A 16,671-nucleotide genomic window follows, 5' to 3' on the forward strand; every position below is an offset into this window, starting at 1 on the left:
CTTGCTGCCAAAAAGGTGTTCACTGTCAAAGGGCATGTTGAGGAGCCGGGACTGCACATCAGGAGCAAACCCCGACTTCCACAACCACACAAACCTGCGTATCACGGTGCTCGCCGCCATGAACCTGCTGACGCATTCAGCCAAGTCCAAACCCGACTGAACGGATTCACACATGGCATCCTTACCATCCTGGACCATAGCAAGGAAACCATCCTGTTCGTCCCCTTCGGGAATACGTTCAGCCGCTAACGCAACACAGTTCCACAGAGTGTGTGTGAAACTAGACAAGGCACAAATGGAGTTGGCCGCCTGAAGCGCCATACCACCAGAAGAAAACACTTTCTTTGCCCAGCCATCAAAACGTTTGTCGTCCCTATCAGGAGGGATGGTAGGGTATGACGCCTGCTTTGCCAGGGGCCGTGGCGGCCTGCACCACCAAACTCTCCAGAGTGGGGTGCCTGGTCAAGTAGCAGGGGTCGCTACTGGCTGGACGGTATTTTCGCGACAAGGACCTGCCCACCGCCGGGAGACTCTCCGGAGCAGTCCAAGCCGCCGCCACCCTTCTCTGTAAAGCCATATGGAACGGCAGTACCGGGTCAGTTGGGGGACCAACATCAAGGATGTCCGTGAGATCATTCTGCACAAACTCCCCTGGGGGAGCAGACCATCCCAAGTACTCAGAAACCCTAGCCATAAGGCGTCGGTACGAGGAATCGGCATGAGAGCCAGGCTCAGGCCGACAAAACTCTACCTCCGGAGAGGTGTCCAGTCCACTGGCATCATGCAGTGAATGCCTCAAATCGTCAAACTGACTATGGCCCGAGACAATTTCATCTGGAACCTGACTAGGAACCAGGCCATTAGAATCCTCATCCGCCTCTGAAATATATTCCAGGTGGCGAAAAGAAGGCACCCAAGAGTGCTTGCTCTTAACCAGAGCCTTCCTAGGGGGTTCCCCCGTGCCACGGGGTACCTCTGACACGAAAGACGTTGAGCGAATCGGCACCGAGAGAACAGGCATCGGCGCCGAAAGGATCGGCGTCGAGGAAATCGGCGTCGACGTCAGATGCAGCGCCGCCAGCATCGGCGGCGTCAACACAGTTCTCGAAGCCGGAGCTCAGAGCGTGTCCTTCGACGACCTGGGCGTCGACGGCTTCGACGACTTCCTCGGAGCCAGAGCCTCGAGAAAGCCTGTCGACGCCCTCGACGCCTCAGACGTCGATGTCTTCCTCGAAGACATCACAGGTGCACACGGTCTCGAACGCGTCGAGGACCGGGACCTGGAACGGGTACGTCGAGAACGAGTCCCCTTATCCGAACGGGACCTCTCCCGTGACTCGTGCCGACCACTCTTGCGAGCGGTGTCTCTCGACTTCTCACGACCGACCCCACTCGGGGGCGCGAACGGCTTAGTACCCTGCGACTCGAGAATCGCCAGCATTTTCTTCCCAAAGGAAGCCCATTCCTCCGGCATCGCACGGCTGGTGGGGTAAGCGACGTGCCGGGCAGAGTTCTCCGAAGAGGACCTGGAAGACGACCGGTGTCGGCGCTTCCGAGAATGCCTCGAAGAGGCTGAGGAGTGACGAGACCGACTCCTAGAAGGAGACCCACGAGACTTCCGATGATGACGCGGAGAGTCTCCTCTCGAATCATCCGTCGAAAGCCCCGCAGACTTCGACTTCCGGGGCTTGGACACCCGACCTACCGACAACTTCTTCTTACGTTCACGTAAGGCTTTGCACGTGAGCGACTGGCAGTCGATACAGTCATCCGTGTCGTGGGCCTCCCCGAGGCACCAGAGGCAGGCGTCGTGCGAGTCCGTCACCGACATCTTGGACCCACACTCCCCGCACTTCTTGAAGCCCGGACGCGGGGTCGAAGACGAAGTAGAAGACATCTTCACACGAAGGATTTTCACAAAAACGAACAGGTTCGAAGAACCGAGAAGAACAGAACTCCAAAGAGTTGAGGCGTTAACCGAGATTCACAAAGCAACACGTTCGCGGAAAAAACGGAACTGAGGCTACGGTCGTCGTGCGTCCTACTTATCACATCGGATGACATTGGACGTCGGAGGAGGTCCTCGATGACGGCGCATCGACGACGTCGACGCAGGACGCAGACGCCGAAAGAAGTTTCCAAAGCAGCACAGCTGTGGTGATTACATGTCATAGATATGGAATACGTCGGAGGACCCAATCCCCTCGAAACACCCATACTACAAGTGGCTCCCCGCCTGGCATTTCTCCAGGTGGGAACCCACAAACGATATAGCCCTGGCACAACACTGGCAGACCCTGGGATACCTAGCCCTAACTGACTTCTATCCGGACGGGCTATTCATAACACCGCAGACCTGGAAGCTGGGCCACTCGGGGTCACCGTTGGAACTTTTACAATTCTATAGGCTCCGAGCTGCCTTCCGTGGTGCCTGGCCTGGGTTTCCCGTTGAACCCCCCCGATTCCCCTGAGATTTCCTACATCGCCAACTCGGGTGGAGCCCGCGGGGTGGTATCCACACTATAGAAACTCCTCCTAACGACTGCCCCATCACAGCCTTCTGGGGCCCGGGACGACTGGGCGTCTGACCTGGAGCTGGAACTCACCGACCAACTGTGGACGAAAATGTGATCCCACACTAATAGAGTCTCCTTGAACTTCCGCTACCGCATCATTCAGTACAAACTGTTGAACAGGTTATACTACACCCCACCCAAGATCTCCAGGTTTGCCCACTCAGACCCAAGGCTCTGCCCTCACTGCGGTGCAGAGGATGCGGGCCATCAGCATATGTGTTGGGACTGTCCGAGGCTGGCTGCATTTTGGGGTGAGATCCTGAAAACCCTGTCAGAAATCTGTGTCACTGTTATTGAGCCTGACCCACTTAGGGTACTGTTTGGGGTGTGGGGGGCCGAGGGAGCCAGAGGTGCTGCTAAATTCTTGAATGTGAGTTGTAGAATTGCTAAGAAGTGTGTATTGCAGAGCTGGAAGTCCTCCTCCCCCCCACATTCCAGAAATGGTTTAACTTATTGACATGGTCTCGGAACTGTGAGGAGGAGTACCTCAGTAGCCTTCCGGCCCACTCCCGGCCTAAAAACATCTGGTCTGCCTTTAACATTTATCTTAACAGCCTAGATGCACCCTCTTCTGGAGACAACTCATTGCAATCATCTCTATAAGGTGCCCCAGCCTTGGACGCTTCGTGATGCTGCATTCCTGACTGTCTTTATGTGGCCGTCCATATGCACCGCTGTATTCAGTTAAATATGTATTTTGTCATTTTTGGTTGCTCTGATGTATGTGTAAGCTATTCACCTCTGCCAACAAAAATAAGTTAAAAAAAAAAAACAACAAGGTTTTATGAGTAGTCTACCATTGCATTAGAGTGCGATAGCCTCTAAAACCTGTCCAAAAATCTGCCCTCTGATGAAGTGGTTGATGGCACAGTCTGTGTCCAGGTTGAAGTAGTATCCTGATAATATATACGATGTCAGTGAGGAGGTGCAATGATGAAAGATGCTCCATACCTTATTGAAGACGATGGTATAGGGTTGAAGGTTGCCCATTAAGTGGTTGTTGGGATCCAGTCCACCCATACAAGACTTCTTGCCAACAGTGGGGGACAATGAAATTTGAGTTTGAAGTTGTTGCGATTAACTAGTGGAAGCTTCTGAGAAATGCTGGTGCGTGTAACCTTAACTGTGGAATCCTTTTGATTCTTTCAGCATTGAGTCACCATCTTGTGGGAGGTGTGATGCAGTTTATACGAGACCTGTGAAACTTCAGTTCTAGGCGTCACTAAACGGTCACTGCTAGACCTGTGATGCACCTTTTGGAGGATGTGAGGGGACTTGCTCAACTCTGAGCTTGTTGCAAAGAACCCCACCAGGACCTCAGGTTGAACCCCGGTAAATGAGAACTCATCGGAGCAAGCATCAGCAACAGGTCAGTGACCCTAGATTCCTGATGCTCAGGCATCCCTCGAGTCCACCGTAACCAGTACCAGACCACAATGGGCCCTCACTGTGAGCATCAGTAAAAGCAGTTATGGCCGCGGGGCAAGCCACGGTAGTGCCGTGGCTAGCTGCTACAGAACTTGCGTTCCTTCCATAAGGATAAGCCGAACAGGGTGCCGAAAACAGTGAACTTACCTCAACTGCCTATTTTGTTGTTGAAGAAGTCCGTTATATGCTGAGGAGGTAGTCTATTGAAGATGCTATGGAAGATGCCTTCCCAACGCAGAAGTCATTGGCGCAATACGCATGGTGGTGAAAAGGCGTAACACCATGCACAGTTGACCCACCTATGATCGGGGCATAGGCACTTCAGGCAAAGACTATGTGAATCTGCTGCAGTGTAATGCTTACAGCATGAAGAGCATGCTGAAAACGCTGTTACACCAGACTTATAAGACTGCGCAGGTGATGCCGGTGAAGTGCAGGAAAAAAAAAAAACAAAAGAAAAAAAACACAGGAAAAGAACAATTCACTGCGTTGCTGATGGGTGGTGTCAGCTGGCCTATGCTGCAACGCCTCACTGCTCAACCAAAATATTTAAATGGGAAAGTTATTTTGCTGTGCAAAAAGGCTCCAGTCCCATCCTCTAGGATGGACTCCCATAAGTATGGAGGAAAGGGGATTGGACGTTGAAGTAACTGACATTGTTTGCTACTGTCTGGTTCATTCAGCATTCGGCGTCTCCTCCGGGGGCCTGTCATCTCCTGCTCGGCTCTGCATACATTTCCTCAGTGTCTGGTGAGCCCCGCTCGCAGTTCACTTCTCTCTCTCTCTGGGTCGCCAGCACCTCCGCTCACGTTCGACGGACACTGCCAGTGACTTACGACGACTGGATCTCTTTGTTGGCCCGCATCTCCTGATGCAGGTAATGACCTGCAAGGCTCCCAATACTGTGGCCTTCGCGCACTGCCCTTCCTGCAACCCAGGCCAAAGTTTCCTTAGGTTCTCGCCAGCGCCCTGGTCTCCCGACAGGACCACCCTCGGCTGCCTCGTATTCCACAGGATTTCTCAGTCTGCAGGTCTTCCTGCTGGTCTCTCTTCAAGTTTCTCTCCTCCACCCTTTATACACCTGCAACTGGTTAACAGGTTGCAGGTGTGAGTCTTTAGGCTCAATTGCCTGACCCCAATAAGGGAAGCATTCTGGACATGCCTGACCCTTACACCAGTCTGTAGGCCTCTTCATCGTCTCAGTACTAGAATGGTGAAAGGACCCATTAGTGTGCATTACTCCTAGTCGCCTCTTCTTCGTCCCAGTGCCATGGTGGAATGAATGAGAGGAATTGAGGGGTGTAGGGTGTACAATAGCTTATAAAGTCAGGGGAGGGGGATGTTGATTCTCAATTGGAAAAGGGGATCCAATGCCTCATCTGTGGAAATCCTCTCCCCACTCACCAAGGACCGTCCACCCAGGGGATCCTTCCTTGCATCTCCACCCCAAGGGTCAGAATCCAAAAGCAATGGCCTTTCTCTGGCCACCTGGGAAGAGGATCAAAGGGGAGTAGATGTGAGGATCCCCTCAGGTTTCTTACACTAAATGCATGGTAGCAGCAGATAAATTGAGAAGCCTGTATTCCAGCAGCTTCGTAGGAGCTGAATTATCTAAGTGAATAATGAATTTGCATGGTGGAAATTCCAGTTGGCATGTAAGAAATGTTTCGATTGGATCCAATTGTACCATTTGGATGTTAATATTGCATTACATACAGTGGAAAAAGCAAGGAATTGTCTGTTTAACTTAATTTATTTACTGAAACCAATACAGCCAACCGGACAATAGGCGACAGTTCTGAAAAGGAATCAAGTGTGATTTTTTCAGACAGTAATTCAATAGCTGCGCATATGGCTATCCTGGAAACTTGAACTGGCCAACTAAAACATCAACTAGTTTTTTCCCCCGACTTAGAAGGCTCTCTTATTGAGGAAGAAGGGATTGTCTTTGTAAAAAAAGGTGAAAGATGCTTAATAGCAACGTGATATAGCGAAAAGAGGTAATCAATGTAGGCTATTTAGCTTAAAGGGCTAATTGAGGAAAATGACAAATTGCCCAAATTCGTTGAAACACTTGGATTACAGATAGAGAACATACCTAAATAATCCCTCAAAGGTATGGCGCTGATTAGAGTATGCTTTCAGAGGGTGAAACGGAATAATCTAAGTCCTCCAACGTTGCTTGCAGCAAACGAAAAGCTTTGAATGCTGATAACGCATCTAGATTCTCTGCCTAAGAGCCTGTCTAAGCGAAGAAAGCATTCCCTGGCTACTTGGCAGGAGGGGCCAGAACCACAACTAACACACAACACTGCACAACTGCTTTTACTATTAAGCTGCCTGTGCAGGCCTCTAAAAAGCAGAACAGACTCTAGAAAATCATGACCTGACAATCCTGACAGGGTCCACTGAAGTCGATGCAAGATGAAAAAAAAACATGGCACCATGAATTGAAGGCTTAGTGCAAGCCTGTGATCCAGGGTACACAGTGTGAATTGTAAGATAGAAAAATTAACAAATTAGTAGAGTAAGGTCTAACACAAAGGTTTCCAGAAAATGTGTAATATCATTGACTTTTCTATCGAGCAGACATCTCCTAAAGATTTTAACAACATTCTACACATACATTTGCTGATATTGGTTATCATTGGTGCAAAGATTTTGGAAACAACATTACTTTTTTTGCATTCTTTTTCGAAAATATGCATACAGGAAGGAAAAGTGAACAACCTCTTAAATTGCGTTAACACATCATTCATCTACAGTAAAGCACAAGCTAGCATTTCTCCTGGCATTACATTTGCATTAACAAAACCAACAAATTACATTTAAAAAGTCCTGCAGTTTTCTTTAGTCTTGGCACTTCCGATTTGCACAACAGAGTTCCTGACAGCATTTCACTAATTTCCCACTAAAACACAATTTCTTTCAACTAATCATTGAACAGTCTTACCTGGCTGTTTTTGTCTTGGCTTGGGAAGGTTTGTAACACAGGTATGTGGACACATTAACACATTGCAGGGGTGGAGAGCGCCTTCCAAGAAAAGCTGTTTGGTTTCTGACAGGTGAATGCCACCTAGGGGTGTTTTGGGGAGGGTGTTTGCTGGTACCAGTGCTAAACAGTAAACCCCCACTTGATGGATGCTGTCAATGGCCTGAAAGCATTGTAAAGAAAGACCAGTATAAGTGTGGAAATGTTATTTAACTACAAAAAACAATAAAAATGATTTATTATTATGCATTGCTGCACTGAGTAGATATTTGATACCTCTTGGTAAGGCGGCAAGGACAACACCTACACAACAGTACTTTATTTTATTGTAATTACTGCGAATTTCACAAATGGGATCACATTTTTAACAATGGAAATGGTGTTTCTTAGGGTACAGGCAAAGACGCTAATTGGCATGGTTGACTGTTTATATTAAGTATTCACTATTTCTCTGGGGAAAGAACTTTAATTGCATCCTGCTCCATGTCCTGCTAGCGCTGGAAATCTCAAAACCAATCAATAACAGCTGTGAAAATGTAGGGGATTCACCAACAGCATTAGCAGTTTACCAGCATACCACTGCATTTTATCATCCTTTACAGTAGATCCTGGAAGGCTTTCATTGCCTAAGTGGGCTTTCTCATCGGATTTGGTCCCTTAACAAGCTATTGTTTTAGTATCCCCGCCCTACCTACAACCTAGGTTATCCCTCTTCACTTCCCTCCGCCGAGCAAGGATGTCTTTTGGTGCCATCCCCCAGATACTATTTTCTTAGACACAGCCTCTGGTAATCTACTTTCAACTGGCACCGAGTTAAGAACAACACTGACCACACTTGCAAACAACTGTTTAATGTACTCACACCCTGCTAACTACAATCAAATGTATTACTCTCTAGTCCCAGTCTACTTTGATTCTACACCTACACTTATGGTGCATTTGGCCCCTGCATCACGCCACCTATTTTGGTAATGACACTTTGCTACACACACTAGTTGATTCACTACTATTTTGGCTCCCTAGATGATTCAGACTACGAACCTCATTAGCCATAAGTCAGCATAGTCATGCTGAGGGACCACAGGAATCCCTAGTCCAAAACATCTGGTGAGCCGGAGGTTGCAGACCCCAGACATATTAGCTCTGATCCTTTTTGACCAAGCCCCCCTCCCCTGACCATCACACCATCAGTCTATCTTCTAAACAGGCCCTCAAGCCTGGCTGTGATCAATTTTAATTCTCTCTCTATCCACAATCTACGTTTGTCCCATCCCCATGCATCAAATATTTGGCTCTATGCCCTAGCTATATACTATATGTTGGTCCCACTGTTATCCATATTCTAATTTGACCGAACTTCCAAGCAACATTCTAGAATAGTTCTGCGTCTTAGCAGCAATTTACATTAGCTCAGCAGCCTATTTGTAACATACTTTGGTCATACAAAAAGCTATCTTATTTGGTATCACCCCGTAGCTAAATTATACTTGGGTGCCCAGTCTACATATGATGTTCTGCGCATTCACTACATACTTTAGCTCTGCCTCAAACCCCTAAACTTCTTTATTCCTGCTTCCCAAAGGGACAAGGGTTGGCCTCAGCTGCATACACATTCTCTAGAAATAACTCCTCCATAAGGTGGTGACCTGGGTTGATGTTATGAACACATTATAGTATCCACATAGAAGCACTCTATTTCCTAAACCAAGAAAATGCAATTTTGACCTACCCCGTCCAAAGCAGTCTACATTAATCCTGCACCAATAGCATTACACACACACACACACACACTCTGCCCCTTCCTAGATTATGCAAAATGCCGATAGAACAGTCATGATTTATTTTCAGACTGTTACTTTCTATTATCTACTTTAGTAAGACCACCTTACTACACTTTTTACCCACACATTATGTATGCATGCATGCTTTTACCTCTGTATCTGATCTTTCACCTAAATTGGCTCTGCTCACCACATGCACTGTATTTAGTTTTCCGATAGACAAGATCTAATCTGATCATTCTGCCCATCAAAGATATATCTTAATGCCACATCATCTTTGCCCCTCACCCTACACTTACTTCATCCTGCTGTAAAACATTTTTATAAACCCCAGCTAAAACCTACTTAGAATTGACAGACAAGCCACGATCGTATTAGATACTATTCCTTAGCCATGATATACTCTGTTAATGAGTCATGATTTGCTCTGGTACTACTAAATCTATTCGTCTAACATTTTCCTTGGCATGTTTTCACCTATGCTTTTTCCCCTAAAGTTTATTTTTTATTTGCTATGGTGGATTAGTCTCTCCTATCCTCTGGCCCACAAATCCTGCCCCTAACCCCTCACTCTTAACCACAAATCCTTCATCATCAACCCTTATCTCTTTAACTACTGGTCCACACAAAGCCCCTGAAACCTACCAACCTACCACGTAACCCAATCAGATTGCTCCTAAACCCTATCCACTAATCCTTGGGCTCTATGAAAATACACCTCAAAGTTAGTGGCACATGAGGAAAAGCAATCGACGAAAGCATTATTCAAGGAAGCACACTCCAGGAGTTTAGCTCTGCCCTCATGTTCCTTGCCTTAATCCTGGCCTGCTTTGTGGCCACTCTAAAATGCTTTGGTTGTAGCCCCACATTTTTTTTCTTTACTGTGTGCTCATATTTTTTGTCATTTTGACAAAGCCTCTGCACCCCTCACTTCATTCTTGACTCATTTGGGCTCTGCATTCCTCTCAAAGCATACTTTTCTGTGTTTATAAAAATCAAGGCATGCTGTAGATACTGCACGAGCAAATGCTTGCAATATAATGTCAAGTACTTTACCTGCAGCACTCGGCTCATCCACTGAAAGCTATCCTCCTCTGTGGAATCGGGGCGCTGCTCGGCCACGATCACTATCCTTTCATCGTGAAGGACATTAACTGAATATACTGCTATTCTGTGAAAAACAAAAGGTGGCCAATGAATGTTCTGGAGTGTACATGTTACATGTGTCAAAGTTGTCTATTGGAGCTACTTCATTTACACAAGACAGCCATCACTGGTTTATTGTCTTTTACCAAAAACTATAGCGATATGGGCCCCACTATGCATTTTAAAATAAATCAATTGATAAAGACGTTATATGACAGAATATCAAAGAAGGACCTTTGAAGCAGAACTGCTAATAAATAATGCGAGTGGATATCTGGAGAGGTGAAGTACTGCTGCACTCTCACCAATAATATGAAAATTATACTGGGCATCTTCTAACTAGCAAGAATCCAGAACCCAGCAAAAGAAGAAAAATTGTGAATTCACGAGGAGTCTTGCTGCACTCCTCCAGTTTTGGGGTGTTTGGGTGTCATTTTAATATCTTGAATCCCTAAGCAATGTGGACCCTTTTTCAGTATAGATATTAACAGATTAAAAATTAAAATAAAGAAGAGAAGAAGCAGCTTGTTAGACCACATGTTTACCCCAAGAATGCAGTGCAAATGCGGAGAGCAACTGAGGCACATCTGTAAACCTGCACTGAAGCAGTCATCATGTGCGCCGAGAACTTTGGTGCAAAAGGTCGGGAGATTAGGGGGTGCGCTTAAAGCATAAAAGCCTACTGATGCCTGGTCGAGTTTGCAGCTTTGTGTGGGCCCTCTCACTGCTTTTTAGTGACCAGATGTAGGCTGAATTTAATACAGTTGAGATGAGACTTCTGGCAATTAACTTATTGAGGAATAATAGAAAAGCTGGCACTGGTTCCAGATTTTCATTATGATTTTCAGTAGATTTGCGGGACAGGGATCTTCCGGGGATCCTCGGGGGTTGATAGTAGAGAGAAGCTCCTGCAGGGATAAAGGGTGGAAGGTGGCCAACAGAGAAGAGGTTAGTTCTAGTGGTAGTGTCTCTTCGTAGAGGGGGCAGGGTTGGCTAGATATTCTTGGAGTAGTATCTTTGGGGAGAAGTGCATGTTGCAATTTGATGGCATACTTCTAGGGTTGGGATAGGAGTAATATTGCATGCAATGATTTTCTTTATTGTTCATTTGCTTGAACATTTCCTTTTGCTGTGTTGAGCTGAATCAATGCATTTCAAGTAGTGTGCTTTCTTGGCTTGATATCTGTCCTGTAGCTAAGTAGATGTTGATTGTAGGCGAATTGGAGAAAGAGAATGAAATCGCTCTTCATGCAGTGTAGTATATGTGGGTAAGATTTCGCAAAATTAATCTTCTGTGAGTTTTTGGAAGTTTTTTTCGAGCAATCTTGTTTAAATCCAAGTTCAAACAGTTATGAACGTTGTGGAGTTCTTCATCTGGAGTGCTTGTTGGTCAATCAGATGTGGGTTTTGGTTTGTTTAATTCCAGAATTACTAATTACCTATTGTTTTGCACCTCTTTCCGGGGCCTCGACAGAGGCAGAGGGCACAAGGAAGGTCCTGCCTGCTGTAGACTTCTGTGAGGACCGTGAAGGGATGGATAAGAGGTCTCGCTATGGGAAGTAGTATTGGCGAGCAGACTGTGGCTTTTTTTCCGATTACAAAAAATTGCATTAAAGCGTGTGGCTAGCTATATGAGTGGCACCCTGCTCTCATTTTACGTGCAGTGCAGTAAGATTAGCTGCAAGAGATTTGGTGATGGGGTTGTCGTCTCTCTCAAACCAGCTTTTGAAGTGACTGAGTACTGTAAGAAACCAGCAGTCCAAAGAGAAGATGACCGGTGCATCCACAAGTTTTTGTCTGCAAATATTGGGCTATAAGAGGGTAGTGGTCTGTAAATTAAAGTTACTCACCATAGTGACTAGAGTACTCAGTCCGTAGTCCCCTTTCCTCCATGCTTGTGGGCGTCCCCCAACATTGGGATGGTACTGGAAACTTTGGCAGTGAAAAATTGAGCTCCCCGTTTAAATTTTGTATAGCGCACAGGGGTACGGCCATGAGCATGGGAATGCCCTGCCGAGGCCCCGACCTCTGGCACCTCACCTCAAGCCCCCTTTGAACACATTGGATGCTTAGATTCCTGGCTAATCTTAGAACATTTTAGCCCTTGGCATACTAGCGGGGGAAGGTGGGTGGGACGTATGGAGGAAAGGGGATTAAGAGTACTCTAGTCACTACAGTGAGTAACTTTAATTACTCATACATCCCGTTCCCTTTCCTCCATCCTTGTGGGTGATTCCAACGAACAAGAACATAGGGTGGAGCTGTGACAACTTGTCATATCTAGTATGAAGCGAATAGGTTCTTCACAACTGAACAACCAAACTCGGCATTGCGCCTGGCGCTGGTGTCAGTAAGTAGTGCCTACAGAAGGACAACAGGGTGGCCCAAGTAGCCGCCTTACTGATGACATCCCAAGAAGAACAAGTTACTTACCAACTGGTAATGTTCTTTCGACTGGATGTTCCTCCAACGTATTCCACATCTTTGACATGTAATGTCCACAGCTGTGTAGTTCGGAAACTTTTTCAGCAGATGGCGTCCTGCGTCGGGTCGATGTCCCTCGAAGGCCTCCGTCGAGGGCGACGTCACAGGATGTTATAAATAGGACGCACAGCGCCCGTAGCTTCAATTTATGTTTTTTCCTCCATAACGTGTGACATGCACATATCCAATGCCTGCCTGACTGCACATAGCCTTGCGGAATCGTAAGCTGCAAAAGCATAGGAAATTCTCCAGAGGTGCAGGCTGGGAGTGCGATGTGGAATACGTTGGAGGAACATCCAGTCGAAAGAACGCTACCAGTTGGTAAGTAACTTGTTCTTCGAATGGATTGTGTCCTCCAACATATTCCACATCTTTGACAGACTCCCAAAGCAGTACCAGAACATGGAGGAGGGAAAATAATTTAGAATACCCAATCAGATGGCAGAACAAAGAACCGCCTTTCCAAAGGCCACATCTTGACCATGGAGCGTATCCAGGGAGTAATGTTTGACAAAGGTGTGGATAGAAGCCCATGTGGCTGCGTCACAAATATTCCGAATAGGAACGCCGGCTGCAGGGCTGTTGAAGTAGCCACGCCCCTAGTGGAATGAACTTGCAACCCTTCAGGAGCGTCCTTGCCCGCCAATCGGTAACATGCAGTAATGGTGAGGATAATCCACCTGGACAAGGTCTATTTGGTAACAGCCAGGCCCAATCGGTGTCCAGCATACCCCACAAAGAGTTGATCCTCCACTCTGACCCTGGACATCCTAGAAATATAAAGGCTCAGAGCTCTTCTAGGGTCCAAGCTATGGAGTCGCTCCTCTTCCTTACCAGGATCAGGAGGAGGATAGAAAGACTTAAGAACCACTTTCTGGCTTAAATGAAAATCAGATACTACCTTAGGTAGAAAGGAAGGACATACCCTCAGTACAACCCTATCCTTGTGGAACACAGTAAAGGGTGGCTTAGATGAAAGTGCCTGCAATTCACTCACTCTGCGAGCGGATGTAGCTGCAACCAAGAGCACAGTCTTGAAAGACAACAGTCTCAAAGGACAAGAGTTCAAAGGTTCAAATGGAGCACCCATCAGGAATTTCAAGACCAAATTCAGGTCCCCAACCGGCACCTGGAACGGGGACAGCGGAAACACATTAGTGAGCCCTTTAAGAAATTGGCAAATCAAAGGAATCGTAAAATAAGAACATTCTTCAGACGAGTGCTTGAAGATAGACAGCGCCGCCAGGTAACCTTTAATGGTACCTACTTGAAGGCGTCTGTGGTAGGGTACGCCTCCTGCCTCGAGGTGGCCATAGCCGCCTGAACCACCGAACTCTCGGGAGTGGGGTGAGATGAAAGGGAGCTGGGGCTGCTACCAGAAGGGTGGTATTCTTTAGTTAACAATTTTGTAACTGCCGGAAGAGATTCCGGTGGCTGCCAAGCAGCCGCCACCCTTTTCTGCAACATCAAATGAAAAGGTAACACCGGGTCAGAGGACGGACCTTAATCCAAAATATCTGTTAAGTCATCCCGAACAAAAGCTTCTGGAGGACTAGACCAACCAAGATACTCAGTGACCCTAGCCATCAGTCTCCTGTAGGACGACTCCGCATGAGCCCCAGGCTCAGGCCTGCCAAACTCCACCTCAGGAGAAGTGTCCAAGCCACTGGCATCATGAAGAGATTGCTGTAACTCTTCCAATTGACTGTGGCCAGAAAAGACAGGAGCCACATCAGGCTCAATAGGGTACAAATCTAAATCTGACCTCTCCTCAGCCTCATAGATGTCATCCAGAGGGAGGAAAAACTCCTGCCTCGGGACAGAAGAGTGTCTGAAATCCTGAACAGGCCTAACAGACTTGGAAGTAGCCTTCCTTGGATGATCCACCGTACCAGGGATCTCCATCTGCAAATTCCGGCCAAAAGGACCCGAAGGCGTTGAGGGCACCGACGGCGTCGATAATGGCGCTGAGGGGTGGTGCGAAGGCAAAGCTTCGACATCTGTATTCGACGGACATGGCGCCGACGGAATCGATGCTGACCTCGAGCCCTTACCAGGTTTCTGCGGTCTCGCTGGGGACAAGGCCCGAGACCTGGAAACAAGTCTCTTGCGATCATCCTTAACCTTGTCCGAACGGAGAATCACTCCGGGACCGAGATCCCCGGGACTCCTTCCAACGCGGAGAGTCGCCCCTCAAATCTTCGGTGGACATTCCCTTAGAAGTTTTACGAGACTTACTGGGTTTAGAACCCTTACTTATCTGGAGCTTCCCCTTACGCTCCGGCAAGGCCTTAGCAGCCAGCGACTGGAGTTTGGAACAGTCGTCGGTGTCATGACTCTCTCCGAGGCACCACAAACAAATGCGATGCAGATCCGTAATCGACATCTTAGACTTGCAGTCCCGGCAAGTCTTAAAGCCAGACCGCAGAGTCAGAGGGGTCGAAGAAGAAGACATTCACAAGGAATACACGAGGCGCACTGAGTCTCCGAAGCAAACACATTGAGCAAAAACTGAGGATACGGGCGCCGTGCGTCCTATTTATAACATCCGGTGACGTCGCCCTCGACGGAGGCCTTCGAGGGACATCGACACAGGACTTCCTCTGCTGAAAAAGTTTCCGAAGTACACAGCTGTTGACATTACATGTCAAAGATGTGGAATACGTTGGAGGACACAATCCATTCGAAGCATGTCTCTAAAATGCCACGGCAGTGGCCTTAGCTCTGACCGCATGGGCACGAATCCCCTCAACAGGTTTGCCCCTGGCCGTGTACTTCTCCGAAATGGCACGAACCATCCAGCGGGCGATGGAAGCCTTGGAAGGCTGACAGCCGTGGGAGGAGCCTCCAAAAGTCACGAACAATGCCTTTGACTTCCTGAAGGATTTGTCAAAGAGAGATAAAACTTGAGAACCCTTTTGGAGGTCCAAGAAATGTACAGCACTCTATGCCTCAGACTATGGGTTCAGGAAGAACACCAGCTGGCAGATCTCTTGATTCATATGGAACGGAGACACCACCATGGGCAAGAGGTTTGGGTGAGTATGCAAGACGACCTTGTTGCGAAACATGGTGAAGGGCGCGCACGAAGACAATGCCTGCCACTCACGAACCCTGCGTGCAGAGCTGAGAGCCACCAACAGAACCGTTTTTAGCGTCACCAAGTGGATGTCCACAGAGGCCATCAGCTTGGAAGGTTTGCGTTGCAAGGCTGCAAGAACCACATTGAGGTCCCAGACCGGATACAGACTACGCCCCGGAGGAAGCAGCCTATACAACCCCCTTCAGGTGGGCCTTAATCACCAGGTTGGCTGCCGAAAACACATGCTCAGAGAAATTCTTGCTAGCCCCAATGGCCGCTAAATACAAGCGGCAAGTATCCACATGAACCTCCGGCGAGCCAGATGTGCTGAAAAGGCTAGTACGTCATCCAGAGGACAGGTGACAGGGTCCAGACCTTTGTTTTGCAAGCCCAATGGCAGAATCTAGACGATTTGCTCTTATACTGGGACTGAGTCGAGGGCCTCCTGGGCTGCTGAATGATGTCCCAGTTTTCATCAGAAAAGCCTCCTCTGACCAGGAACCAGGCCGCCACAGCCAGTTTGGCAGCGTCCAGATGTTCGACTGCCTGACCCGCTGTGTCAGGAAACCCCGGCTGGGAATCGGAAGATGGACAGGACGAGCACAACTGCAGCAGATCGAAAACCAGGGTCTCGAAGACCAGTGGGCAGCAACCAGGATGAGGCTGCAGTCTAGCCTACAGAGGCCTGGAACTTGCAGCGAGTCTGTTGGAGCAGAGGGGTGGGCGGGAACGCCTAACACCTGCCGCCATGACAACAGATCTTGAAGGAGTCTCCCAGGCGGCCCCCGTCCATGAGGCAAACTGGGGGCACTTGGCATTCAGGGGAGATGCACACAAATCCAAGTCTGCGAACCCCACCAACGCTGTAACAGGGGCAATAAGGAGTCGTTGTGCAACTCTCACTCGTAGGTGTGAACCACAGGCAACTCACCTGATCCGCTTCTGCATTGCTGTCCCCCGGTAGGTGGACTGCCGAAATCCAAATCCCCTGCATGGGGGCCCATTACCAGATTGAAACCGCCTCCACGCAGAAGAGGGGGGACAACGGGTGCAGCCTGCTTGTTCAGGTAAAATATTGTAGTAGAATTGTCCGTCCTGACGAGAACCGACTTGTCCCTGATGAGGGGCAAAAATGCCTCGAGGGCCAGGCCCACTGTGCTGAGCTTGAGCAGATTGATATGT

General features: G+C 48.1%; 1 protein-coding gene across 5 annotated transcripts in view; it reads right to left on the reverse strand.

The window, feature by feature from the left end:
• DIP2C (disco interacting protein 2 homolog C) overlaps positions 1-16,671 on the reverse strand; it is a 2,321,522-nt gene that overhangs the window by 475,086 nt on the left and 1,829,765 nt on the right. For all 5 annotated transcript variants that reach the window (XM_069647998.1, XM_069647999.1, XM_069647996.1 and 2 more), the window contains 2 exons: positions 9,834-9,948; positions 6,958-7,159 (listed from right to left, as the gene is read on the reverse strand). In XM_069647998.1, the coding sequence (XP_069504099.1) occupies positions 6,958-7,159; positions 9,834-9,948 (317 nt within the window). The remainder of the gene's footprint in view (positions 1-6,957; positions 7,160-9,833; positions 9,949-16,671) is intronic.

Source organism: Ambystoma mexicanum, chromosome 2q (genome assembly GCF_040938575.1).
Source record: "Ambystoma mexicanum isolate Mex_15411 chromosome 2q, UKY_AmexF1_1, whole genome shotgun sequence".
NCBI lineage: Eukaryota > Metazoa > Chordata > Amphibia > Caudata > Ambystomatidae > Ambystoma > Ambystoma mexicanum.